This window comes from Sus scrofa, chromosome 2, assembly GCF_000003025.6.
Source record: "Sus scrofa isolate TJ Tabasco breed Duroc chromosome 2, Sscrofa11.1, whole genome shotgun sequence".
In the NCBI taxonomy this organism is placed as follows: domain Eukaryota; kingdom Metazoa; phylum Chordata; class Mammalia; order Artiodactyla; family Suidae; genus Sus; species Sus scrofa.
In genome coordinates, this window is record NC_010444.4 from 134,951,481 (window position 1) to 134,978,158 (window position 26,678).

Genomic DNA, 26,678 nt, shown 5'->3' on the forward strand with positions numbered 1-26,678 from the left:
TGATTGGTATCCATGAGGATGCAGGTTTGATCCCTGGCCTCGCTCAGTGGGTTAATGATCTGGCGTTGCTGTGGCTGTGCTGTAGGTTGCAGATGCAGCTCACATCCTGCATTGCTGTGGCTGTGGTGTAGGCCGGCAGCTATGGCTCTGATTCAACCCCTAGCCTGGGAACTTCAGTATGCCATGGGTGTGGCCCTAAAAAGGCAAAAATAATAAGAAGGAGAAAGACAGAAAGAATCTTAAAAGGAACAAGAGAAAGCAGTGATGAAGCCTCAATAAAATTAAAAGATGACTTTTCCTTAGAAACAGTGGAGACCAGAAGTCATACTAGGATGACATACAAAAAGGGCTGGATGAAACAGACTATAACGAAGAATTCTATATCCAGTAAGACTGTCCTTCAAAAACAAGAGAAAATAAAACATTTTCAGATAAACAAAAACTAAGATAATTTGTCTCCATCAAACTTGCCCTACAGTACTAAAAGAAGAATCCTCTGGGCTGACACAAAAGAAAACCACGTGAAGAAAAAAATCCACATAAAAAAAAAAAAAAAAGCTATCCTGGGAAAAGCAAGATACACATTTTTCTCATGCGACATGGAACATTCCCTAGGATAGACCATATGTTGTGCCATAAAACAAGTCTCAAGAAATGTAATAAGTTTGAAATTGTAAAAAGTACGTTCTCCTACCACATTGGAATGCGATTAGAAAGCAGTAGCAGAAAGACATTTAGGAAGGTCACAAGTATGTGGAAATTAAAAGACACACTATTGGAGTTCCCACTGTTGTGCAGTGGGATTGGTGGCATCTTGGGAGGTCTGGGATGCAGGTTCAATTCCTGGCCCGGCACAGTGGGTTAAGGATTCAGCATTGCTGCAGCTGTAGCTTAGGTCACAACAGTGGCTCAGATCTGATCCTGGCCCAGGACCTCCATATGCTGCAGGGTGGCCAAAAAAGAAAAAAATAAAAAGACATTTTTAAATAACTAGTAGGTCAAAGAAAAAATTACAAGGAAAATGAGAAAAGATTTTGAGATGCATGAAAATGAAAACACAACATCCAAAACTTAGGGGGCTGCATTTAAAAAGAAAAAAACGATCTCAAATCAAAACCTACCCTTCCTACTAAAAATTGAATGTTTGCATTCTGCTGTGGTGTAGCACTTTAAGGATCCGGCATTGTCTCTGGGGTAGTGTGGATTCAATGCCCAGCCTGGCACAGTGAGTTGAGGATCTGGCATTGCTCCAGCTTGGGGTATAAGTTGCAGCTGTGGCTAAGATTCAATCCCTGGTCCTGGGCCAGGAAGAATGGGATTAGCACTCTTATAAAAGAGACTCCAGAGTCTCCCCTTACCCTTTTCCCCACAGCAAGAGAATGACCGTCTATGAACCAGAAAGCTGGCCCTCACCACACACCAAATTTGCCAATGCCTTGATCTTGGACTTCCCAGCCTCCAGAACTGTTATAAGTAAGTTCTTGTTTAAGTTACACACTAGTATTAAAATCAAAATACCAGTCTATGGTATTTTTCAAAAACAGCCCAAATCAGAAGTACCCCAAGAGTAGAATACTGCTGTAACAACCCATAGAATATACCAAAAGCCAATATGTACATGAGAAAATGTCCAACATTAGTAATCTTTAGGGAAATGCAAGGCAAAGCCACAATGAGTTATCACCTCACATCTATTAGGATGGCTATCAAAAAAAAAAAAAAAAACAGAAAATGTGTTTGATGAAGATGTGGAGAAATTGAAACACTTGTGCACCGTTTGGTGGGAAAATAAAACGGTGTAACCTCTATGACAGTTCTCCAAAAATTAAAAGTAGATTACCAAAATGATCCCCTTCAGGGTACATTTCCAAAAGAACTGAAGTCATGAGGTCATACTGACATAAACAAGTACATAATTATGTAAATGAAAGAGGGACAAGGAACAGCTCGCTCTCTCGCTCTCTCTCTCTCTTTTCTTTTTAGGGCCACATCTTTGGCATATGGAAGTTCCCAGGCTACGGGTCAAATTGGAGCCACAACTGCCAGTCTATACCACAGCCATAGCAATGCCAGCTCCAAGCCGCATCTGTGACCTATGCTGCAGGTTGTGGCAACGCCGGATCCTTAATCCACTGAGCGAGGCCAGGGATCGAATCCACATCCTTGTGGATACTAGCCGGGTTCTTAACCCACTGAGGCGCAACGATAACTCCCAGGAACAGCTCTTTTTATAGCAGAATTATGAATGATAGATGTAGAAGAACAGAAAATAACACAGTAAAAATTATTTCAGACAAGATCCATTGATGGATGGTAATATTAGTTGGTACAAATTTGAGGAGAAATAGAGTTTTTGTAATGGCCACACCCATGGCATATGGAAGTTCCCATGCCAGGGATCAAATCCAAGCCACAGCTGTGAGCTACTCCACAGCTACAGCAATGCTGGATCCTTTGGCCCACTGTGTTTCAAACCCACAACTCTGCAGGAACCCAATCACTACACTCGGATTCTTAACCCACTGTGCCACAGTAGAAACTCTGAAATAGAATTTATATAGCCTCAAACGATCTCAATATATTTATCATCTAAAAGAGAAATAACTTTATAGTGGAAAAACCTGGTAGAAACCAGTTTAACCATGTGATTGAGGTCAACACCGCTATTATGAGACATACTGGCATCATGAACCCTGTGACAGGCACTGAAAAGAACACAATCTCATTTCTTTTGTGGGTTTTTTTTTGTTTGTTTGTTTGTTTTTGTCGTCTTTTTTTTTTTTTTTTTAAGGGCTGCACACACGGCATATGGAGGTTCCCAGGCTAGGGGTATAATTGGAGCTACAACTGCTGGGCTGTAGCTCAGCAGCTGTTCACAGCAATGCTGGATCCTTAACCCACTGAGCTAAGCCAGGGATCGAACCCACAACCTCATGATTCCTTAGGATTCATTTCTGCTGTGCCCCAATGGGAACTCCTGCAATCTCATTTCTGTGATATTCTTGCCAAAAATGTGTAACTTCGTTTCAGTTATGAGGAAACATCAAGAACATCAGAATTGAGGGACATGTGACAGCATAAGTGATCAACCCTGAAAAGTGTCGAGGTTGTGAAAGACAAGAAGAGACTGAAGAACTGTTACAGACTGTAGAAGACTAAGGGGAACTAATAACTAAATGCAGTGTGGGTTCCTGGGTTAGAACTTGGAACAGGAAAAGGAGAGTAGTGGATATACTGTTACAGTGAGAATAAGGTCAGTAGTTTACTTAATGATACTAAATCAGTGTTAATTTTCCTGTTTTTTGCACTATGATTATTGTATCCACTGTATCACATGTTGTATTATTTGCAATTATTTGCTTAAAATATGTCTTCTACACTAGGTTGAATATTTACAAAGGCAGAGATTTCATTTTTGTTTAGGAATGAAATACTTTTCACATACATATACAGCTGTTAGAATGACAGATAGCAAGATATTACAGTGATTATTATCTGGGTGCTGAAATTATGGGGGATTCTCCTTTGCACATCTCACTTTATACAACATTTCTGTGAATTTTTTAAAATGCAGAATACTGATACTGGGAAATGCTTGTCATTATTTTAACTGGAAAAAAAGATGGTCAGAGTTAGAGAGTATTATCTCATTTTTGCGACACAATATATAAACGTGCATAGAAAAAGGACTGTTGATAGCTACTGAGGTGCTGGAGTTGCTCAGCGGAAAAGAATCTGACTAGGAACCATGGAGACGCAGGTTCGATCCCTGGCTTCAGTCAGTGGGTTGAGGATCCAGTGTTGCCATGAGCTGTGGTGTAGGTCGCAGATGTAGATCGGATCTGGCATTGCTGTGGCTGTGGCACAGGCCAGCAGCTACAGCTCCGATTAGACCCTTAGCCAGGAAACCTCTATATGCCACTGGTGCGGCTCTAAAAAACATATATATAGATACTGAGGTGATATCAGTGTCAGGTCAGAGAGGTGCAAAGTTGGTATTTCCTTCTCATCACTTAGCTCTTTAATAAATTCACTATATTAAAGATATATATTCCCTAGAGTTCCTGTTGTGGCTCAGTGGGTTAAAAACCTGACTAGTATCCATGAGGATTTGAGTTTGGTCCCAGGCCTTGCTCAGTAGATTAAGGATCTGGCATTGCCACAAGCTGTGCTGTAGACTGCAGATGTGGCTCAGATCTGGTGTTGCTGTGGCTATGGCATAGGCCAGCAGGTGCAGCTCTGATTCGACCCCTAGCCTGGGAACTTCCATAAGTGGCAGGTGCCACTATATATATATATATATATATACACACACACACACACATATATGAAAAGTGTCAAGGTTATGAAAGACAAGAAAAGACTGTAGAACTGTTACAGACTACACAAGACCAAAGGGAACTAATAACTAAATGCAATGTGGGTTACTGGATTAGGATATATATATTCCCTGTAAGTTGGTATAACCACTATGGAAAACAGTATGGAGGTTCTTCAGAAAACTAAATATAGAATGACCATATGATCCAGCAATCTCACTCCTGGGCATATATCCAGACAAAACTATAATTCAAAAAAGATGCATGCACCCCTATGTTCATCACAGCACTATTCACAATAGCCAAGACATGGAAACAACCTAAATGTTCATCGAGAGAAGAATGGATTAAGAAGATGTGTTACATATATACAATGGAATACTACTCAGCCATAAAAAAGAATGAAATAATGCCATTCGCAGCAATATGGATGCAACTAGAGTTTCTCATATTAAGTGAAGTAAGTAGGAAAGAGAAGGATAAGCACCATAAGATTTCATTTATATGTGGAATCTAGAACATGGCACAAATGAACCTATCTACAAAACAAAAACAGACTCACAAACATAGAGAACAGACTTATGGTTGCCCGGGGCAGTGGAAAGGGAATGGGATGAACTGGAAGTTTGGGGTTAGTAGATGAAAACTATTACATTTAGAATGGATAGGCAATAAGTTCCTACTCTAGAGCACAGAGAACTATACCTAATCCCGCGGACAGACCATGATGGAAAGCAGTATTTATAAAAAGAATATATATATATATATATATATATATATATATATATGAATGAATGACTGAGTCACTGCTGTACAGCAAAAATTGGCACAACATTGTAAATCAACTATAATTTTAAAAATTAAAAAAAACATATATTCCTAGTAAAAACAATGAACACAAACTCCTATGTGATAATCCAGTAAGATGACAGTAGCAGAATCTTTAAAAGGTTTAAGTCCACCCAAATGGGAGAAAGGGACAATAATAACAGCATCCTGAAGGGCAGAAAGCAGACTGACAGCAGGTAGGTAGTCTACTTGAATGACCCAGGACAAATGAATCCTACGCCAGCTACAGAGAAGCTGAGACCAACTCTGCTGTGCAGATTCCTCAAACTCTCAGAAATAGGCAGAAGACCAAGTACCTCTGGACATGGAGTGGTGAAAATAAGTTGGAACTTGATTTAAGAAGCAGTTAAGGGAGTTCCCATCATGGCTCAGTGGTAGTGAACCCAACTATTATCCATGAGCATGCAATTTTGATCTCCGGCCTCGCTCAGTGGGTTAAGGATCCAGCATTGCCATGAGCTGTAGTGTAGGTCACAGATGTAGCTCAGATCCTGTGGCTGTGGCGTAGGCCAGTAGCTATAGCTCCTATTCAACCCCAAGCCTGGGAACTTCTATATGCCAAGGGTGTGGCCTTAAAAGACAAAAAAAAAAGAAGAAGAATAGTTAAATCCCCACTTCCACTCCTCAAGTTGAGTGACCCCACTTGAGCTGAAGATGAGAGTGTTTTTTCTCTGGAGAGGGTATCAAAGAAACACTGGGCAGAGTTAAGGGTGTTCTAGTTGTGCTGAAATCAGGGCACTAAATGAATAATTAACAGATGCTTGTAGGAGTTTTCACTGTGACACAGTGAGTTAAGAATCTGACTATAGTAGCTTGGGTTACTGCAGAGGTGTGTTCAATCCCTGGCCTGGTGTGGTGGGTTAAAGGATCTGGCACTGCCACAGCTGCAGCATGGGTCACAGCTGCAGCACAGATTCAATCCCTGGCCCAGGAATTTCCACATGCCTTGGGTGTAGCCATTAAAAAAAAAAAAAAAAAAAAAAAAAAACAGATGCTGCAGGGTTCCCTTGCAGCTCAGCAGGTTAAGGATCTGGTATTGTCACTGCTGTAGCTCTGGTTAAAGTCGTGGCATGGATTCAATCCCTGGCCCAGGAATTTCCACATGCCACAGGCAAGGAAAAAAAACAGATGCTTGGATTCCCATGCCCAGCTCTCTATCCACCCTTGGCTGGATCAGTCAGCCTAGAGACATGGTGATTCTTTTCTGGGGAAGTCACTCTGTTACCAAAAAATGACCTAAAGATGCTGGAGTGGGAGGCCTCCCAATGAAACAACAAGCCAGCAGCCCTCTAGTGAACACCACCACCACACACATTCAAGGCTTTCAAATCTGCTGTTGGCCTCCACTCTTAAATATGATCAGGGTGTCCAGGATCCCCTGACATACAAGCAAAGTCCATAATATGAGAGAAAAAGATCAAAGTAGTTTTTTTCTTTTTTTAGGGCTGCATACAGAAGTTCCCAGAGCTAGGGTCAAATCAGAGCTGCAGCAGTTAGCCTACACTACAGCCACAGCAATGCCAGATCCAAGCATACACCACAGCTCGCAGCAATGCCGGATCCTTAACCCACCGAGGCAGGCCAGATATTGAACCGGCATCCTCATGGATATTAGTTGGTTCATAACCCACTGAGACACAATGGGAACTCCCAAAATAATTTTTTTAAAGGTGGAGTTAATAAAGACCATGCAGACAGAAACGTAAAAGAATACAAATTATCAGTAAAATTTTCAGATTGCAAAAAGATACCCATCAATGAAATGAGAACTTGGTGCTATTAGACACATACATATTCCAGAGAAGGGAAAAAATTTTAACAAGAAAAAGATAAAATTAGGGCACCAGGAGGTATATAATTTAAAGAGGTAGTTCCAATAATAGAAGAGAGAGGAAAAATCATAAGACATTTTTAAATGTCCCAATCTAAGTTTGAATATAGAAATATTTTCTTATAAAAGTGAGAAAAAGTAAGACACAAAAGATACATAGGATGCTACCTAACGTGTATGAACAACAAAAAAAATAAGACCATATATCACAGTTGCTTTTATTTCTATAAACTCAGGATACACCAAAAAAAAAAAAAAAACTAATAAAAATAGTTATTTGTGAGGGGCTTGAGGCATTTCACTGAGTTTTTTTCATATATATAGCTTTGATTTTTGAGCCATATGAATGGAATACCTATTCAAAATTAAAAGTAAAAATTAAATTATTCTTCAAGAACCAGTATTGAGGTAGGGAGACCTGAACTACAACTGATGAGGTGAGAGATAAAACTACAAATGAAAGATAAAAACTCCAGGGGACCCAGTCAGGGTGAGGGGGGCACATTTTTAAGAGTCTTGCCTCCAGGATCTCATCAGTTCCTCACAGTTAATATCAGAAAAATCACCTCATGCTGGAGGCAACGGGAAGGAAAATGAAACATTTTGAAATATGCCAGAGCATTCTATTCTGGTTAACAAATCTGCCCTCAGGAGGAAAAAATTAACCAGACCCTAATTTGCTGGAGTTTTATCAGAGGCTAACGGACCTAGGAGAAGAGAAGTACCCATTTCCAGCTGGCTCTCACCTTCCAAGTCAGGGAAGGGTAAGACCAGCCCACTCTAGCCATCCTGTCCCACTGAGGGTGTGAGGTTCATAGTCTAGAGGAATAAGCTCACTAAAAGAGTAAGACCTATTACTCATAGGACTATAGAAAACAACCCACACACAGAACTTACCATTATATTACTAAAGGCATATTTATAGCAATTCTTTTTACCCAATACATCATGTCTGGCTATCAAGAAAAAATTACCAGACATACCAAAAGGCCAAAAACGCAACTGAAAGAGGGAGCAAGCAGGAGAACCCGACTCAGATGTGGCAGGGAGGTTGGGATTATCAAGCCAGGAATTTAAAACAATTATGATTAGTAAGGGCCTTAATGGATAAAATAGGATGCAAGAATGGATGTGCAATGTAGGTAGAGAAATGGAAATTCTAAAAATGAACCAAAAAGAAATGCTAGAGAACAAAAACAATGTAAGAGAAATGAAGGATGCCTTTGTTTTTCTTATTAGTAGAATGGACATAGCTGAGCAAAGGAATCTCGAGGCTTGAGACTATCTCAGTAGAAACCACCAAAACTGGGAAAAAATATATATATAAGGTGGAGGTGAGGAGAATTGCGGCACAGCTTCTAAAGGTTATAATCAGAATTCCAGAAGAAGAAAGGAGAGCAGAAGAAATATTTGAAAAAATAATGATGGGAAAATTCCCCAAATTTACGTCAGACACCAAACCACAGATCCAGGAAGCTGAGAGTACACCAAGCAAGATAAATGCCCACCTCCTATGCCTCTCCAGACACACCTGGGCATACCATTTTCAAAATAGAGAAAACCAAAACCAAAAACCTAAAAGCAGCCAGGAGGAGGTATGGGGGAGGAATGTCTTACCTAGAGAAGAACAAAGATAAGAATTACATCTGCTTCTCTTCAGAAACCAGGCAAGCAAGAAGAGAGTGGAGTGAAATGTTTTAAGTGCTCAGAGGGACCAACCTAAAATTCCATACCCATGCAAAATTACCCTTCAGAACTGAAGGAGAAATGAAGACTTTATCAGGCAAACAAAAACTGTGGGAATCTATTGCTAGTAGACTGGCCTTGCAAGAAATAAAAAATTTTTAGAGAGAAGGAAAATGATAAAACTCAGATCTACAAAGAAAGAACATCAGAGAAGGAATAAGTGAAGTTAAAATACAAACATTTATTTTTCTTATTCATAGCTGATATGACACCAATTTGTTCAAAATAATAGCAACAATGTATTTGATTATATATGCCCATATATAAATAAATACACACACACAGACAGAGTCAGCCCCCCATATCCACAAGCTCTGCAAACAGGTGCAAGGGCTGACTGTAAGGGACTTCAGCATGGGTGAATTTTTTTTCTTTTTTATCTTTTTAGAGCCACACGTGTGGCATATGGATGACCCCAGGCTAGGGGTTGAATGGGAGCTGCAACTGCTGGCCTATGCCCCAGCCACCAGCATCTGTGCATGTTGGTATCTGCAGAGGATCCTGGAACCAATCCCATGTGGATACTGAGAGATGACTATACACATACATAAGCTCTCACACACACAAAACGAGTAACAACAATGAAATAAGAAATAAGAGATGCAATTAATAACGATAACATAGGTTCTTTTTCATGTAAATCTGATGGTATTTTATTGAGACCTCGGATAATTGTTCTGTAGCTACATGACAAACTAAAAACAAAAAAAAAAAAAAACAAAAAAAAAAACAAAAGAAAAAAAAAAAAAAAAAAAAAAAATAAGAGAAATCAGAATTATTCTGTTATTACAAGGTACACTACCCATGAAATGGTGAAGTGTAATTTGAAAGTGAACTTGGGTTAATTGTAAATGTATACTGGCAACTCTAGGGCAACCACTAAAAAAAAATTTAAAAGCATAAGTGATGTACTAATAAAGGTGAGAAAATTGAAGCACATAAAATGCTTGATTAAAACCACAAAAGGTTTGATGCAACTAGAGATTATCAGACTAAGTGAAGTAAGTCAGAAAGACAAAGACAAATACCACATGATATCACTTAGATGTGGAATCTAAAATGTGGCACAAAGGAATATATCTACAGAACAGAAACAGACTCACAGACAGAGAGAACAGACATATGGTTGCCAATGGGAAGAGGAGGGATAATGGAATATCCTGGGAGTTTGAGGTTAGTGGATGCAAATTATTACATTTAGAATGGATAAATAATAAGATCCTAACTGTATAGTACAGGAACTATATCCAATCTCCTGAGATAGGCCATGATGGAAAATAATATAAAAAAGAATTGGGGAGTTCCCGTCATGGCTCAGTGGTTAACAAATCGACTAGGAACCATGAGGTTGCAGGTTCGATCCCTGGCCTTGCTCAGTGGGTTAAGGATCTGGCGTTGCCATGAGCTGTGGTATAGGTTGCAGATGCGGATCGGATCCCGCGGTGCTATGGCTCTGGTGTAGGCCGGCGGCTGCAGCTCCGATTGGACCCCTAGCCTGGCAACCTCCATATGCGCAGGAGCGGCCCAAGAAATGGCAAAAGGACAAAAATAAATAAGTAAACAAAAAGAATATATATATACATGTGTGAATATATATACACACACATATATATATGACTGAGTCACTTTACAGCAGAAATTAGCACAACACTGTAAATCAATTGTATTTTTATTTAAAAAACAAAAAAGGCAGCAAAGAGTGGAAGACAAAAATAGCAACAAAGAATGAGGGCAAAAAATAAATAGCAGTTAATAGTAAATATTACTTCAACTATATCAATAATCACTTTGAATACCCATGGCCTAAATGCAACAATTATTTCAGAGTAGGTCAAGAAACAAGACCAATCCATAAATCTACTTTGAATATCAAGACATATATAGAATAAAAGTAAATTGATAAAGATGTACTATGATAACACTGACCAAAAGAAAGCAGGAGTAGCTATATTAGGATTAATAATATATTATTTCAGAGAGAACAGATATCATACCAAGGGAACTTATCAGAGATAAAAAGAAAATGATAAAAGGAGTCAATTCTCTAAGACAACATATCAATTCTTAAAGTGTATCCCCTTAAATATCAGAGTGTTAAAATGCATAAAGTGAAAACTAATAGAACTGCAAAGAGAAATAGATGAATCCAGTATTATAGTTGGGGGACTTCAATATCCCTTTATCAGAAATGAATGGATTCAGTAAGAACATAATTGAATTCAACAGCTCATCAATCAACTGGATATAATAAACATCTATAGACTACTTCATCCAACAACAGTAGAATGTATATTCTTCTTGAGGTCACACAGAAAGTTCAGCAAGATAGACTACCATTTTGGACCATAAAACACACCTCAACAAATTTGGATTAAGAGACATCATATAGGATACAAAATTAATACACAGAAATTGATGGCATTTCTATACACTAACAATGAAAGATCAGAAAGAGAAATTAGGGAAGCAATCCCGTTTACCATCACATCCAAAAGAATAAAATACCTAGGAGTAAACCTACCTAAAGAGACAAAAGACCTGTACTCTGAAAACTATAAGATGCTGATGAAATAAATCAAAGATAACACAAATAGATGGAAAAATATACCATGCTCGTGGATTGGAAGAGTTAATATTATCAAAATGACTATACTACCTAAGACAATATAAAGATTCAATGCAATCCCTATCAAATTACCAAGGACATTTTTCACAGAACTCGAACAAATATTTTAAAGTTTATTTGGAAGCACAAAAGAACCAGAATAGCCAAAGACATCCTGAAAAAGAAAAATGGAGCTGGAGGAATCAGGATCCCTGACTTCAGACTACACTACAGAGCAACAATCAGCAAAACCATATGGTACTGGCACAAAGACAGAAATATAGATCAGTGGAACAGGATATAAAGCCCAGAATTCAACCCACACACCTACAGCCAACTAATCTATGACAAAGGAGGCAAGAATATACAATGGAGAAACAGCTTGTGCAAGAAGTGGTGCTGGGAAAACTGGACAGCCACATGGAAAAGAATGAAACTAGAACACTCCCTAACACCATACACAAAATAAACTCGAAATGGATTAAAGACCTAAATATAAGACCAGACACTATAAAACATAGGCCAAACACTCTCTGACATAAACAACAGCAATATCTTCTCAGATCCACCTCTTAGAGTATTGACAATAAAAACAAAAATAAACAAATAAGACCTAATCAAACTTAAAAGTTTCTGCACAGCAAAGGAAACCCTAAACAAAACAAAAAGACAACCCACAGAATGGGAGAAAATCTTTGCCAATGAATCAACTGACAAGGGATTAATCTCCAAAATTTATAAACACCTTCTGCAGCTCCATACCAAAAAAACAAACAACCCCATCAAAAAATGGGTAGAAGATCTAAACAGACAGTTCTCCAAAGAAGACATACAGATGGCCAAAAAACACATGAAAGAATGTTCAACATCACTCATTATTAGAGAGAAGCAAATTAAAACCACTCTGAGGTACCACCTTACACCAGCCAGAATGGCCATCATCCAAAAGTCTACAAATAATAAGTGTTGGAGAGGTGTGGAGAAAAAGGAACCCTAGTACACTGTTGGCGGGATTGTAAATTGGTGCAACCACTGTGGAAAGCAGTATGGAGATTCTTCAGAAAACTAAACATAGAACTACCATTTGATCCAGCAATCCCACTCCTGGGCGTCGATCCAGAGAAAACCATGACTCGCAAAGACACAGGTACTCTGATGTTCACTGCAGCACTATTTGCAATAGCCAAGACATGGAAACAACCTAAATGTCCATCAACAGAGGAGTGGATCCAGAAGATGTGGTACATATACACAATGGAATATTACTCAGCCATTAAAATGAACGAAATACCAGCACTTTTAGCAACATGGATGGACCTAGAAATTATCATGCTAAGTGAAGTCTGCCAATGAGACACCAACATCAAATGTTTTCACTGACATGTGGAATCTGAAAAAAGGACAGACAGAACTTCTTTGCAGAACAAATACTGACTCACAGACATTGAAAAACTTATGGTCCTGGAGGAGACAGTTTGGGGGGTGGGGGGATGTGCCTGGGCTGTGGGATGGAAATCCTGTGAAATTGGATTGTGATGATCATTATACAACTACAGATGTGATTAAAAAAATAAAAGAAAAAAAATAGAAACATATAATGCCTCCTCTCAGACCACAGTGGAATTAAACTAGAAATTGGTAACAGAAAGAAAGCTGGAAAACTCCCAAATGTATGGAGATTAAACAGAACACTTCCAAATAACATATGGGTCAAAGAAAAAAAAATTTCAAGCGAAATTAAACAATATTTTTTTAACTAAATGAAAACACAACTTATCAAATTTTGTGGTATGTAATGAAAGCAGTGCTTAGAATATTTATAGCACTGAAAACATACATCAGAAAAGAAAAAAGATAAAAAATCAATCATCTAAACTTCTACCTTAGGAAAGTAGAAAAAGGAGAGCAAATTAAATCCAAAGAAAACAGAAGAAGTAATAAGTATTAGAGCAAAAATCAACAAAACCAAAAGCTGGTTCTTTGAAAAGATCAATAAAATCGATAAGCCAGGCTAACTAAGGAAAAAGAGAGGACAAAAATTACTAATAACATGAATGAAAGAGAGACATCACTACAGATCCTATAGACATTAAAAGGATAATAAAGGAATGAAATGAACAACCCTGTGGCCACAAATTTGATAACTTAGATGAAATGGACCAATTCCTTGAAAGATACAATCTGCCGAAACTCACACAAGAAGAAAGAGGCAATCTATATGAGCCTATATCTATCAAATAAACTGAATAATATTATTAACCTTCCAAAACAGAAAGCACCAGGCCCAGATGGGTTCATTGGTGAATTTGACCAAGCATTTAAGGAAGAAATTATACAAATTCTCTAAATATCTTCCAGAATATACAAGAAGAGAGAATGCTTCCTTACTCATCATATGGGGCCAGCATTACCCTAATACCAAAACAAAGACATTACAAGAAAAGAAAAGGAAAAAAAACCCTCAGGTCAGTATCTCTCATGAACACAGATGCAAAAATCCTCAACAAAATATTAGCAAATTAAATCCAACAATGTATACAAAGAATTATACACCACCACCAAATTGGATTTATCCCAGATATGCCAGGCTGCTTCAATATTCAAAAAACAATTAAAGAAAAAAATCACATATTCACATTAATAGATGCAGAAAAGCATTTACAAAATCCATCACACATTCATGATAAAAAGTCTCAGTAAACTAAGAATAGAGAGGAGCTTCCTTGAGTTGATGAATATCTACAAAAACCTACAGCTAATGTCATAATTCATAGTGAGAACTTGAAGTTTTCCCTTGATGATCAGAAGAAACAAGGCAAGGATAGCTCCTCTCACCATTGCTGTTCAACATAATACTAGAAGCCTAGCTAATGGAATAAGACAAGGAAAGGAAATTAAAAGTTAAAAGTATATGGAGTAGGAAAAAAGGAAACTTTGTTGATTACACAATCATCTTAGTGTAAAATCCAAAAGAATCAATAGAAATCCTAGAATTTTAAGCAATTATATCAGGGTTGCTGGGTACAAACTTAATAAACAAAAGTTGATTACTTTCCTATATACCAGCAACAAACAAGTGGAAACTGAAATAGTGTTTACATTAGCACTCCCAAAATGAAATACGTAGGTGTAAACCTAACAAAATATGTACAAGATCTATGTGAGGACAACTACAAAATTCTGATGAGAGAATCAATAAACAAAATAAGTGGAGAGGTAGTCCATGTTCATGGATAGGAAGAATCAATATTTTCAGGATATCAGTTCTTCCCAGATTGATCTATATAATTAAGCGATCCCAATCAAATTTCCAACAAGTTATTTTATAGATATCAAAAAAGATTATATAAAGTTTATATGGAAAAGATCCAAACATTAAAGGAGAAGTACAAAGTTGGAGGACTGACAGTGCCCAAATCGAGACAGTATGGTATTAGCAAAAGAATAGACAAATACATCAATGGAACAGAACAGAAAGCCCATAAATAGACCCACACAAATATAGTCAACTCAACTTTGGCAGAGGAACAAAGGGAATACAGGAAGCAAAGATAATCTTTTCAACAAATGATGCTGGAACTGGATGTCCACAGGCACAAAATACAGATATAGACAGAGACATTACACCCTTCCCAAAAATTAACTCAGAATGGATCACAAACCTGATTGTAAAACACAAAACTATAAAACTTTTCAAAGATAACACAGGAGAAAATATACATAACTTTGGGTTTGGTGATGACTTTTTCATGCAACACCAGAGGCATGATCCATGCAAATAACTGATAGGCTGCATGTCATTAAAACTAAAAATTTTTGCTGTGCAAAAGACACTGTCAAGAGAATGAAGACAAGCCACAGACTGGGAAAAAAATATCTGCAAAAGATATCAGATAAAGAACTGTTAACCAATATATTTTTTAAAAACCCTCTTAAAAATCAACAATAAGAAAATAAACAACCCAATTTTAAAAGGGTGCCAATGACCTTAACAGACACCTCACCCAAGAAGATATAAAGATAGCAAATAAGCATATGAAAAGATGCTCCACATCATATGCCATCAGGAAAATGCATATTAAAACAATAGTCAGATACATTACACATTATCAGAATGAGCAAAATCCAAAACACTAACACCACCAAATTCTCATGAGGATGTGAAACAACAGGAAGTCTCATTCACTGCATGTGGGAATGCAAAATGGTGCAGCCAGTTTGGAAAACACTTTGACAGTTTCCTAGGAAATTAAACATACTCTTACCATGTGATCCAATAACTGCATTCTTGGATATTTACACAAATAAATTGAAAACTTATGTCCACAAGAAAACTTGCACATAGATGTTTAATAGCAGCTTTATTCATAATTGCCAAAATTCGATGCAACCAAGATGTCCATCTGTAGGTGACTGAACAAATAAACTTGGTACCTGCAGACAACAGAATACTACTCTGTGCTAAAAAGAAATGAGCTGTCAAGCCATGAAAAGACATGGAGGAACCATAAATTCATATTATTAAGTGAAGGAACCAATCTGAAAAGTCTACATAATGAATGATTCCAACTATATAATTGGAAAACACAAAACTATGGAAAGAATAGAAAGATCGGTGGTTGTCAAGGGTTAGGAACAAAGATAGGATGGATAATAGAGGAGCACAGAGATTTTTTAGTGTGATAAAACAACTTTGTATATACACAGCAGTGGATACATGACATTAAAATTGGTTGAAACCCATAGAATGTACAACACCAAGAGGTGAACCCTAAGGTAACCTTGGACCCAGGGTGATAATGATATGTTCATCAATTTTAACAAATGTGCCACTCTGATGCGGGATGAAGATAATGGGTGGAAGGCTATGTGTTGTGGGGGTAGGGAGTTTATGGAAATTCTCTGTACTTTCTACACAATTTTGCTATGAATTTAAAACTACTCTAAAAAATAAAATCTATTAAAAAAAAAAAAAGCAATGGCTTTACAGTAATTTTTTGTTTTAATTTCATTTATTTATTTTTCTTTTTTGGCCTCCCTGCAGCATATGGAATTCCCAGGCAAGGGATCAGATCTGAGCCACAGTTGCAACTTATGCCATGGCTGCAGCAAAGCTGGATCCTTTAATCAACCGTGCCGGGCTGGGAATCGAACCTGCGCCCTGACGCTGCAGAGACACCAAGGATCCTGCTGCATCACAGCAGGAACTCCACAATAATTTTTTAAATAAAATAAATAAAATACTAACAGAAATTTTAAGGCGGTTTTTTTGTTTTTGTTTTTTACCAGAATGGCCATCATCCAAGTCTACAAATAATAAATGCTGGAGAGGGTGTAGAGAAAAGGAAACCTTCCTGCACTGTTGGTGGGAGTGTAAATTGGTATAACCACTATGGAGAACAGTATGGAGGTTCCTTAAAAAACTGAAAATAGAGTTACCATATGATCCTGTAATCCTACTCCTAGGCATATATCCAGAAAACATTTGAAAAGCCACATGCACCCCAGTGTTCACAGCAGCACTACTTACAATAACCAAGACATGGAAGTAACCGAAATACCCATCAACAGATGAATGGGTAAAAAAGATGTGGTACAATACACAACAGAATATTACTCAGCTATTAAAAAAATAAAATAATGCCATTTGCACCACCATAGATGGACCTAGAGATTATCAAACTAAGTGAAACAGAGAAAGATACATATTATATGACATCATTATATGTGGAATGTAAAAAAAAAACAGCATAAATGAACTTATTTACAAAACAGAAACAGACTCACAGACATAGCAAACAAATTTATGGTTACCAAAGGGGGGGGAATAAATTAGGAGTATGGGATTAACAGATACACACTACCATCTATAAAACAGATAACCAACAAGGACCTACCGTATAGCAAAGGAACTATATTCAATATCTTTTAATAAGCTATAATGGAAAAGAATTTTAAAATAAAATAATACACATATAAACTGAATCACTTTGCAGGACATCTGTAGCCAAAACAATATGGTAAATCAACCATACTTCAGTAAAAAAGATTTTCTAAAAAAGAAAATTTGGGGAGTTCCAATGTGGTTCATTGGGTTAAGAATCTGATGTAGCCTCCATGAGGATGCAGGTTTGATCCCTGGCCTTGCTCAGTGGGTTAAAGATCTGGCATTCCCATGAACTGTGGTATAGGTCTCAAATGTGGATCGGATCCTGCGTTGCTGTGGCTGTGGTGTAGGCCAGCAACTGCAGCTCTGATTCAACCCCTAGCCTGGGAACTTCCACTGGAAGATAGGAGACAATAGCACAGGTATTCAAAACGAAGGAAAATTATTTCCCTGCCTGAAATTCTGTGTTTATTTGGATGTGTTCCCCTCAAGAAAGAGGAATAGCTGGGATGCAAGGGACAAGAGAGCCACATAGCAGAGAGGCAAAGGGAACTCCCAGGCCGAATGACAGGAGACTCAGCACGCCAGCTATAGAGAAATTGTCAGAGAGCAGCTGTTCATGTCAGAGCAGGTCAGCAGGCTCTAGAGGAGACTTTCCTGGGAAGATGCAATTGTGAGAGTAACTGATTTACCCAGATCCTTTGAAAGGAGATTTAGCGTTAAGCCACCGAGAGGAACATAGAAAAACTAAGCAAAAGGAAAAACAAGTTTGGAGGGAAAATTAATCTTAGCTCGATACATGTTTCAGCTGAGAATATACTGGCATAATTATGTAAACAGCAAACAAGGCTTTTGACTGACCCAAATTATGATCTATACATTTTGGTAGAATAGGGGGCAAAAAAAGGAAAGATGCAGGGGAAGGACGGTAAAGAGAGAGAATTAAATATTCATCGTAAACCACAGATAACTCATGCATCTGAAAATTGAGAAACCTATGGATATGGAGGCGGTATATAGCAAAAGAAGCAGTTAAGGTTCCTTTGGAGAAGAGGCCAAAGGGGTGGGGGCAGGGAGATGCTTGTCAAGAGCTGGAGGCTCTGAGATTCTATCCCACTTGCATGCTAACCATTCAGCTTGCCACAGTTTCATGGAGGCTGACAGAAGATACGACTCCAGGGTCAGAGAGAACAGTTTATTAGACACACCACTAGTATTAGAATATTATCTTTTATTTGGTTCCCTGAACCCCAATTCTCAGAGTGGTGCCAAGAGAGCCAGAGTACAAGTGGGTTGTGTTACAGGAGAGAAGCCTGAGCTTCCAGAACCTGAATTGCTATTTATGGAAAGTGACCCTGCCTACCCTTTGCTTTAGAGGAAGATGCTGTCTCTTCCAAGTTTGTTTGCCATGCAAACATCTCTAAAAAGTTTGTAGGGAATGAAGTAGGACGGTCAGTGCCTCATTCATAAGACATGCAGACCAAGAAAGAAATGATTCTCAAAAATGCTCTTTTCCATAATCAACCTCCTCGAATTAATTTTTTAGAATTACAAGCACAGATAACTTTGATAAAAATGAAAATGTACTGAGTTAGATATTTTACATTATTAAAACATCTCACCTAACTCTTACTCCTACTGACTGGTTATCTCTTCTTTCCAAAGGAGAGACAAAGTCAAGGAGAAAAAAATGCGTAAGAAAGTTTTCTGAAACTTCACGCAGGGTGGGCTGGACCCCAGGAAGGGCGATCCCAACCCCAGCGAACCGATCCGGAACCGATCCCATCCGTGGCGAGAGCCCCGGCCTTCTGTAGCCCTGGCCTCCCATCGGGGCGGGTTCCTCCACTCCCTGAGCGCCAGGTTCTGTACCAGTAAAACCCAGACCAGATGGCGCAGCGTCGCGGCTGGAGGAGAGCTGCAAGCTACGGGTGTCAAGTGCCCGGAGCAGCTCCTTTGTACTCTGTGTTGATCGCCAGGATCTGGAGGTGAACCGAACCCCGCCGAAAATTTCAAAATAGCATCGTGGATGATGACTGACTAGCCAGCGGGGCCTCGGAGGGCCAGGGCAGGAGGACGGTCAGACAGCTCGAAGGATCTCCGACTCGGGGGACCCGCACACCCTCCCCTGGCTGGCGCGCTCGGACCTCTGGCTCCCACCCTGGCTGCTCCCCCTGAGCAGTCCCAAGCCCGGTGGGCGTGGCGGTGGGAGTGGGTGCTTCGAGGCTCCCCCGAGAAGCGGGTCTGCGCTCTCACTCCTTCCTCCCCGCACCCGCACCTCCTGTGGCCACAGAGGGGACCAGCGCTGCGCAGATCCCGTTTATCAGCCCCATCTCCCATTACATAATGTGGCGCCTATCTCCCGGGCATCGCCGTGACCGCGAGCCTTCTCCCACGCGCTTGCTCACAGCTCCCCGCTCGGTTTTGCCGGTCCTGGCGGGGGAGAGGGGGCCGATCCACTCATCTTGGCACAGCCCTCAGGGGCTCTTCACTCCCTCCCCCAACACAGAGACCCCACGGGAGACGCTACTGATCCTATTCTGCAGTTGAGGAAACTGAAGTCACACAAACAGATGGCAGCCCTCTGGGCACTGGGTGGGGAAGCCCTGAAGGGTGGGGAGCCCTTGGACCTGCGGTTGTGCTGGGAAGCCTGGGCTAGGAGAGAAGCGAGGGTGGGAATCGTGGTACCAGGGAGAGGAGGGGGTGGGCAAGGCCGGCAGCCTCCTGAGCAGGAGCGCCAGCGCCCCGTGGAGGACCCTTAGGGGAGCTTGAGCCCCAACTGGGATGGGGCAGAGGGAACCCGAGCAGGCCGGGAGGGGATGTGGAGGGGAAAGGCACTGGCCCAGGGGAGGAAGTGGGTGAAGGAGAGCGCCTGACATCAGCACCTAGTAGGCAAATGCTGCGGCCACAGCTGCGCACGGTTCTGGGAGGAGTTCTTGAGAAATGAAGGAAAAGCTGGGAAATGGCTACGTGCCAGCGTCCCTGCAAGGTGTGTGTGGGGGGGGGGGGGCTGCTGCTCACAAGGGACATTGGAGTGGGGGCAGGCCCAGGAGTCACACTTCGCAGCCCTCAATCTGCAAGGGAAGTGTGAAGCCTCAGAGGGCAGAGGTTGGTTCTCACTGACAGCCGTGTATCAGCGGTGCCCAAGGTCTCTTCAGGGCTGAGGCTAGGTCTGCCTCCTCCAGCCCTGCCCACAGAGGCCTTCCCAGGAGGATGGGTCCACACTGAAGGTGTGGCCCAGGCACCCAGGGTCCAGGCCGCCTGTGCTGAGAAATCATGAAAACAACTTCTGGAAAGACACATCCCAGGAGAAGCCCTGACTCTGATTGGATCTTTCAACAGAGGCTTGGGGATCCGAACTTCTATAATCCTTCCCACGGTGGGGGCCAACAGGGACTCAGATGGGCAAACGAAGTGGACTGCACTCTCCCCTTCTATCTGGTTCGAAGTTTGAATCCAGAGCAAGCATGGCCTTAGTAAGGTAACAGATAAGTTCACTGAAAAAATAAAACCCGCAGATTCCCACATGTGATAGACTGTGGTCGTGGCACTGGTCACCTCAAGGGGTCTGAGGGCAGGAGGGCAGGCACTCAGGACAGTGGGCTAAAGTGCCAGGGTTCCAGCTGGCATGACTGACACCAGGCCACCCTCAGGGCCTCTCGCCTACCCCTGCAGGAAGCCCATCCATATCTTAGAAAGGGGCCCAGACCCCCCTCAGGAAGAAATCCACAAGAAATCAAATTCTTTCCTTTATGCGATGCTGGATTTTCCACAAAGTAAAATCAAGATGAGTAAAGATGTGGTTTCTAGATAATGCCCGACAGAGCGGAGACCAGGGTGTGAGGCGTCACTCCTTGGGCCTATAAATGCTGTCACAGAGGCCAAGGCCACAAGCTGCTCAGCTTAGGCCAGCCTACAAGTCTGCTCCTCACTCCTCCTGTGCTGGCTCCAGGCTCCATGGCGCTCTGGTTGACTCTGGTCATTGCTCTCACCTGCTTTGGTGGCCTCGCCTCCCCAGGCCCTGTGCCTCCCCACTCTACAGCCCTCAAGGAGCTCATTGAAGAGCTGGTCAATATCACCCAGAACCAGAAGGTGAGTGCCTGCTGGCCAGATGCCAGCTCCGAGGGTTTGGGGATGGGGGACACTCAGGAAGGGGATTGGTCATGGTCTGGGCCGCGAAGGTTGGGCCTGGTCCTAAGATGTCTGTGGGTCAGGAAGAAGCCTCAAGGACTAGGAGATGAGCTTGGCCTTGAGGGAGAGGAGCCAGGCCGGGGGTGGGGGGGGGTGTAGCAATACGGACGGACCCATGAAAGAATTTGGCAGAGCCCCCAAGGACCACTTCCTCTCCTGGCCTGGCCCTGCCTGACATGGCCAGCTCCTATTCAGCCGTTACTGCACAGAGGCAAACAGAGAAGGGCTGGCACCCGCCTAGAACTATTTGGCATTTGCCAACGGGATGTGAAGGCAATAATGGGGCCGTTATTCACAGCATCTTAGTTAAGCTCATTCTTACGGAAGAATTCATTAGCAGAGTCAGCTCCTTTGCCCAGTGGGATGGCTCACACTTTCTGAGCACTGATAATGTGCCAGGCCCACTGCTGGGGGCTTTACAGCTCATTTAATTGCTGCCAACGACCTCAAGAAGCAGATATGATATCCCATTTGACAGACTAAGCTTCAGTGAGGTTAACTGACAAAAGTCAGATAAGAACCAGTACTGGCTGATACCAGAGTGCTGGTGTTGGGAGCTGGAGTGTCCCCGATTCAGAAGGCAGGCTGATCAGAGCCTAGACCCCCACTCCTTCCTAAGCCATCAGGCCACCCTCTCCCTCACCCGACCCTGCCCTGGGCCTTCCCTGCAGGCCTCCTGCTGACGGCCCGTGTCACCTGTCCTGCCATGGCTATGGCAAGCTTCACACAAAACTTGTCCCCTCACTGGCTGTGTCACTCACATTTTCCTCTCCCAGCCCCAAGATCCTGTACAACAGGTCTCCCCCACTGTGAAGAGCAGGGAACCAAGTTCAGGAACTCTGAAGGTCCCAGGCCTGCCCCGGCTCTCCTGGGGATGCTTGGGGGGCTATCCGGGGGGAGGCCTGGGACCCTGCCGGCACTCAGCCTCCTGTCCTCTGCTCCCCAGACACCCCTATGCAACGGCAGCATGGTGTGGAGCGTCAACCTGACCACCAGCATGGTGAGGACCTGGACACTGCGGGGAGGTGGCTGAGGCTGTGGCCCTCGCGGGCTTGTCTTCTCTGAGCCTCGCTCACACGGCCAGGGCGGGCGGGGGGCGAGGGGTGGTTGTTGTCCAAGCTTCAAGGGCTACCCTCTGCCCCCACATAACCTGGGCCCCTCCCACCAGCCAGACCCGCCTCCTCCAGGCGGCCCAGCCCCCTTCCTCCTGCAAACTCACTAAACCCACCTCCGCCTGACTCGCTGGTGCTCTCCTCCCAGCAGTACTGTGCCGCCCTGGAATCCCTCATCAACATCTCCGACTGCAGCGCCATCCAAAAGACCCAGAGGATGCTGAGCGCCCTCTGTTCTCACAAGCCCCCAAGCGAGGTAAGCCTCCCCCGCCCCCCACCACCACCTGCGTCCCCGCATCCACATCTGCCAGCCCTGGGCTCACCGCAGGAGCTTCAGGGGAACCTGGCTGAGCAAGCGAAGCACAAAGCCCCCCACCACCACCCGGGCTGTGGAAGCAGGGACGTGCCCTTGGGATTTCCCTAGCCCTCACCCTGAGGGTTCCTGACTCCTACCCGAGCTTCCGTTTGACATGTGTAACATGTGGCTAAGAACCATACCCACCTCACGGGGGCTTTTGTGAGGCTTAAACCAGCCCCCCCGCCGCAACCCCCACCCCGGGAAAGCCCCTGGTGGATGCGGGTTGTCCTCACTCTGGCGTCCCACTAACACGCTGGCCTCTTTGTCCTGCAGCAAGTTCCTGGCAAGCACATCCGAGACACCAAAATTGAAGTGGCCCAGTTCGTAAAAGACTTGCTCAAACATTTAAGGATGATTTTTCGCCACGGGTAGTTCAGATGAAGCATGAAAAATGAGCACTGATCTTTGCAGAGGCAGCCCTTTACCATCTAAGATGCGGATTCATTTTTCTTCCAGATGTCAGGAACTCATTGGGGAGAAGGGAGAGGGGGTTAGGGTGGGGGGGTAAGATTTCCTTAGCTTAGACTTGAGCCTGTGCTGTCTGCCTTGAGCCTAGCCGACCCCAGCTGCCCTGTGCCGTGGTGCCCAGGGCTCAGCTTGGGGGCCTCCTCCATCCGGGGCTCTGCGCTCAGGGGACGAGGATGGCATCGCCCCACACGACCTCTCCTTGCCAGACATGGTGAGGAGGCATCGGCTTGACACGGGGGCAACTGAGGCAGAGAGCAGCCAGGCACATTTCTTCTCGGCCTTATTTATTATTGTGTGTTATTTAAACAAGTGTTTTTGTCTGTACCGGGCATAGGGAGGGACTGTTACCGCCAGAACTTAGAGCCAAGGGCCTGGAGACCTGGGGCTGCAGCACCACAGCAGCGGGCATCAGGAATCTCTGGCAATAAGTACTGTATGCATACATTTGCTACCTCACAGGGGTCCTGGGGCCGAGGCAGGGGACAGGAGAGAAGGCCAGGGTGGCCGCTCTTGTCTGCCAGCCAGCACTCGGCCCTCAGCCAAGTAATTTATTTTGTCCTTGTATTTAAAGTTAAGTATTAAAATATGTTATCAAAGAGTTAATATATAGAAGAGCAGCCTAGAACACTGCATATAGTGTATATGGACTTGGGGTAGGGGTGGGGGTCACTAAGTTGTTTCACTGACTATGTCAATCAAGCTGGAAGCCAGAAATAAAGATGGTGATAAGAGACTTGACCATGTTTGCCCTTTTTTGGGGTGGGGGGGATGCCTTTGGAGACACAGACTTGTGTTCTTAGAACGTTGAGGAACTCCTCTAGAGACTGGCCAGTTGGAGGGACAGTGGGAGACAAGACCAGGGCTGAAAGAAAGCCAGCCAGCCTCTGGGGAGAGGGGACCTGGCCAGCAGGAAGTGCCCCCACTGGCACCTGCAGGAAGGTGGAAGGAGCATGGGCCAGGGTGTCGGGGTTCAAGGAGGGTGTCTGGAGCAGGTGGAAACCTTGGAAGTCATCTCACGACTACAGCCCTTGATGAGTGGCCGGCCTGGGTCAGGCCTCCGGGGTCACCCTCATAACCCCCCAGGGCTCCGGGAAGAGAAGACGGCAGCCAGTAAGGAGCAAAAGCCAGGATGTGCACCCCAAACTCACTCCAATTCCAAACCCCACACGCTTTACTACTCTGCCTTCCTCCGTCAAAATGCCATCTGGCCTGAATGCAAGACCTTTATAAGACTGTCACCAGCCTGTGTGAGCACCACCCCTGATGGGAAGCTCACTACTTCCTCTCAGGACACAGCCCATTCAATGTCTGGATACCTCTTGTCACTAGAGAGTGCACACCCACCACCTCTGCGAACAAAGACACACCAGGGACTTGTGGCCCCTTGACAGTGGAGTGACTGAGGTGGAGAACCAAGGTCGCAGGGCCCGGATCGGACTGCTCCTCCAAGCAGGTCTGTGTGTTTCTCCCTTGGCCCAGGTCAGTACGTGGAGGGTGGGATACGGCAGGCCTCAGAGGGGCACAGCGAACAAGCAGGCCTGGCAGCCGCGGTTGTTCCTGGGTCTGGTTGGACAGGATCCTTCTCGCGGTGGGTGGTGGGTCATCAGAGACGGGTCTCCAATGCTGAGCGGCAGGGAGGCGCCCTCCACGGAGAGCCCAGAGCCCTGCGGAAACATCTACAATGATGCACCCAAGTCAGTGGAGGCAGCCACTCAAGGGCAGAGACAGCTCGCGCCGCACGCGACTCAGGCAGCAGCAGCCACGGCGGGACTTGTCCAGGGTGCAGATGACCAGCCCCTTCACCAGCCCCAGTGGAGGGGAGGGAAGAAGCCCACATCAAGTGCGCAGGGATGTGGGGATGTTGGGCCTGGGGAGGGGAGACCCGGGAGGGGGCAGGAGCTGACTGCCCGGGGCGGGGGTAGGGGTGGGGCATGGACTGCCTCTGTGCCCAGAGGTCTCAGAGCCTATTAAGCCCCACGTTTGCTGACGACTGCCTGTGACCTGCGCCGCACCAGACACCGGAGCTGTGATGAGCAACACATTACATGGGCTCAAAGTACAGCAGCAGGAAGAAGTCGTTACACAACAGAGGGTCTGGGGGACGGTGCTCCACCCTGAGACGGTAGGAAGCTCAAAAGGCAGGGGTGGGGATAGGAGCAAGATCTCTGCTACCCGCTTCCAGGCCGAGATGCAAGGGTGTTAAAGTCAGAAGAAAACATAGGAAGATCGATTAAACAGACAGACGGCGATCTATTCTCTGGCAGCAGCATCTCCAACACATGTCCTCTCTGCCCAGCTGGGGCACTGGCCTGTCTGCTCAAAAAAAGACGGAAAGTCTTCCGGTGAAATTCCATGTGAATTTTTAGAGAAGGAAGACTGGAACTGAGGATGGCGTGGGGGAGGACTGCTTAGGGTTTCCCAAACCACACAGCCTGGCGGGCCCTGCTACCGGGAGCACAGTGCGACAGGGCCGCCCGGCCCCCACCACTAGGGGTCCGCCGCACACCGTGTTCTCGACCAGCAGCAGCTCCCTGCCTGTGCCGCCACCTCCTGAGACTGTCCCCAGACAGGGGTCTGGGGTCACCGGCGGTGTGCAGTGAGCCTGAGGGGGCTGGGGGCCTTCCAGGGGTGACGGATCCCACAGAGCCACAGAAGCAAGCCTCTGCTGGTGGCCCCAGGAAGGCAGGCTCAGCCAGGAATGAGAGAGAAAGGGGAGAGAGAAGAAAAGGTATGTGTCAGCTTTTGTGGCTTAGAGTATCAGCACCTGGGGACTGACCCCGGGCATTTGCTGGGAGTTTTCTCTAACCATGGTCTGTCTCCCTTCCCTCACGCACAAGGCAAACCCCCGGTGGGGCCCAGAGAGCAGGGGGCGTGAGGAAGAGATGGAGGCTCGGCGAGTGGGAGGGAGATGCTGGTCATGGGGCCTAGGGTGGGGAGCCCCGTGGCACCCCAGGAACCCCAGGCCTGGGAGATTTCACTGGAAGAGGGGCTGGGGCTCAAGTGAGAAGTGAGACACTCATTTGGGTTTCCAGCGAACTTGGCGCCACACACCTCTGTTTGCTGTTCAGACGAAGTGTCAGAAAACACTCCAAGTCACCTCAGGGGTTTCTCTGAGGCTGGCCGTCTGACTCGGGACCCAGGGGGACAAGGGCCTGCACCTTGCATCCTCGCGACGAAACAGCTTGATGGCTGGGCTTTATCGAATCCATCAGCTTATCACCTTTTCGTCAGGATCCATGGGGAAGTGCCTTCTGCTTATGATCTTAATTCAGCTGGTCACTTTGAGCAAACTCAAAACCTACTCCTGCCCTGAGC

General features: G+C 44.0%; 2 protein-coding genes across 6 annotated transcripts in view; one reads left to right on the forward strand and one right to left on the reverse strand.

Annotated features, from left to right (window-relative positions):
* The window catches only part of KIF3A (kinesin family member 3A), a 137,070-nt gene that overhangs the window by 19,142 nt on the left and 91,250 nt on the right, over positions 1-26,678 (reverse strand). The gene's annotated exons all lie outside the window — the stretch shown is intronic.
* Positions 20,619-25,192, forward strand: IL13 (interleukin 13). Of its 4 annotated transcripts, none has more exons than XM_005661643.3 (4): positions 20,619-21,326; positions 22,372-22,425; positions 22,689-22,793; positions 23,169-25,192. In XM_005661643.3, the coding sequence occupies exons 1-4, from the start codon at positions 21,192-21,194 to the stop codon at positions 23,265-23,267; spliced, it is 393 nt and encodes a 130-aa protein (XP_005661700.1). In that variant the 5' UTR covers positions 20,619-21,191; the 3' UTR covers positions 23,268-25,192.

Bases quoted from the DNA above. Each gene is read 5' to 3' on its own strand.
- IL13 (XM_021080318.1), top strand. From the start codon at position 22,132: ATGGCTATGGCAAGCTTCACACAAAACTTGTCCCCTCACTGGCTGTGT. The intron at 22,426-22,685 runs GTGAGGACCTGG...CTCTCCTCCCAG, and splicing joins TCAACCTGACCACCAGCATG to CAGTACTGTGCCGCCCTGGA. The intron at 22,794-23,168 runs GTAAGCCTCCCC...TTTGTCCTGCAG, and splicing joins CTCACAAGCCCCCAAGCGAG to CAAGTTCCTGGCAAGCACAT.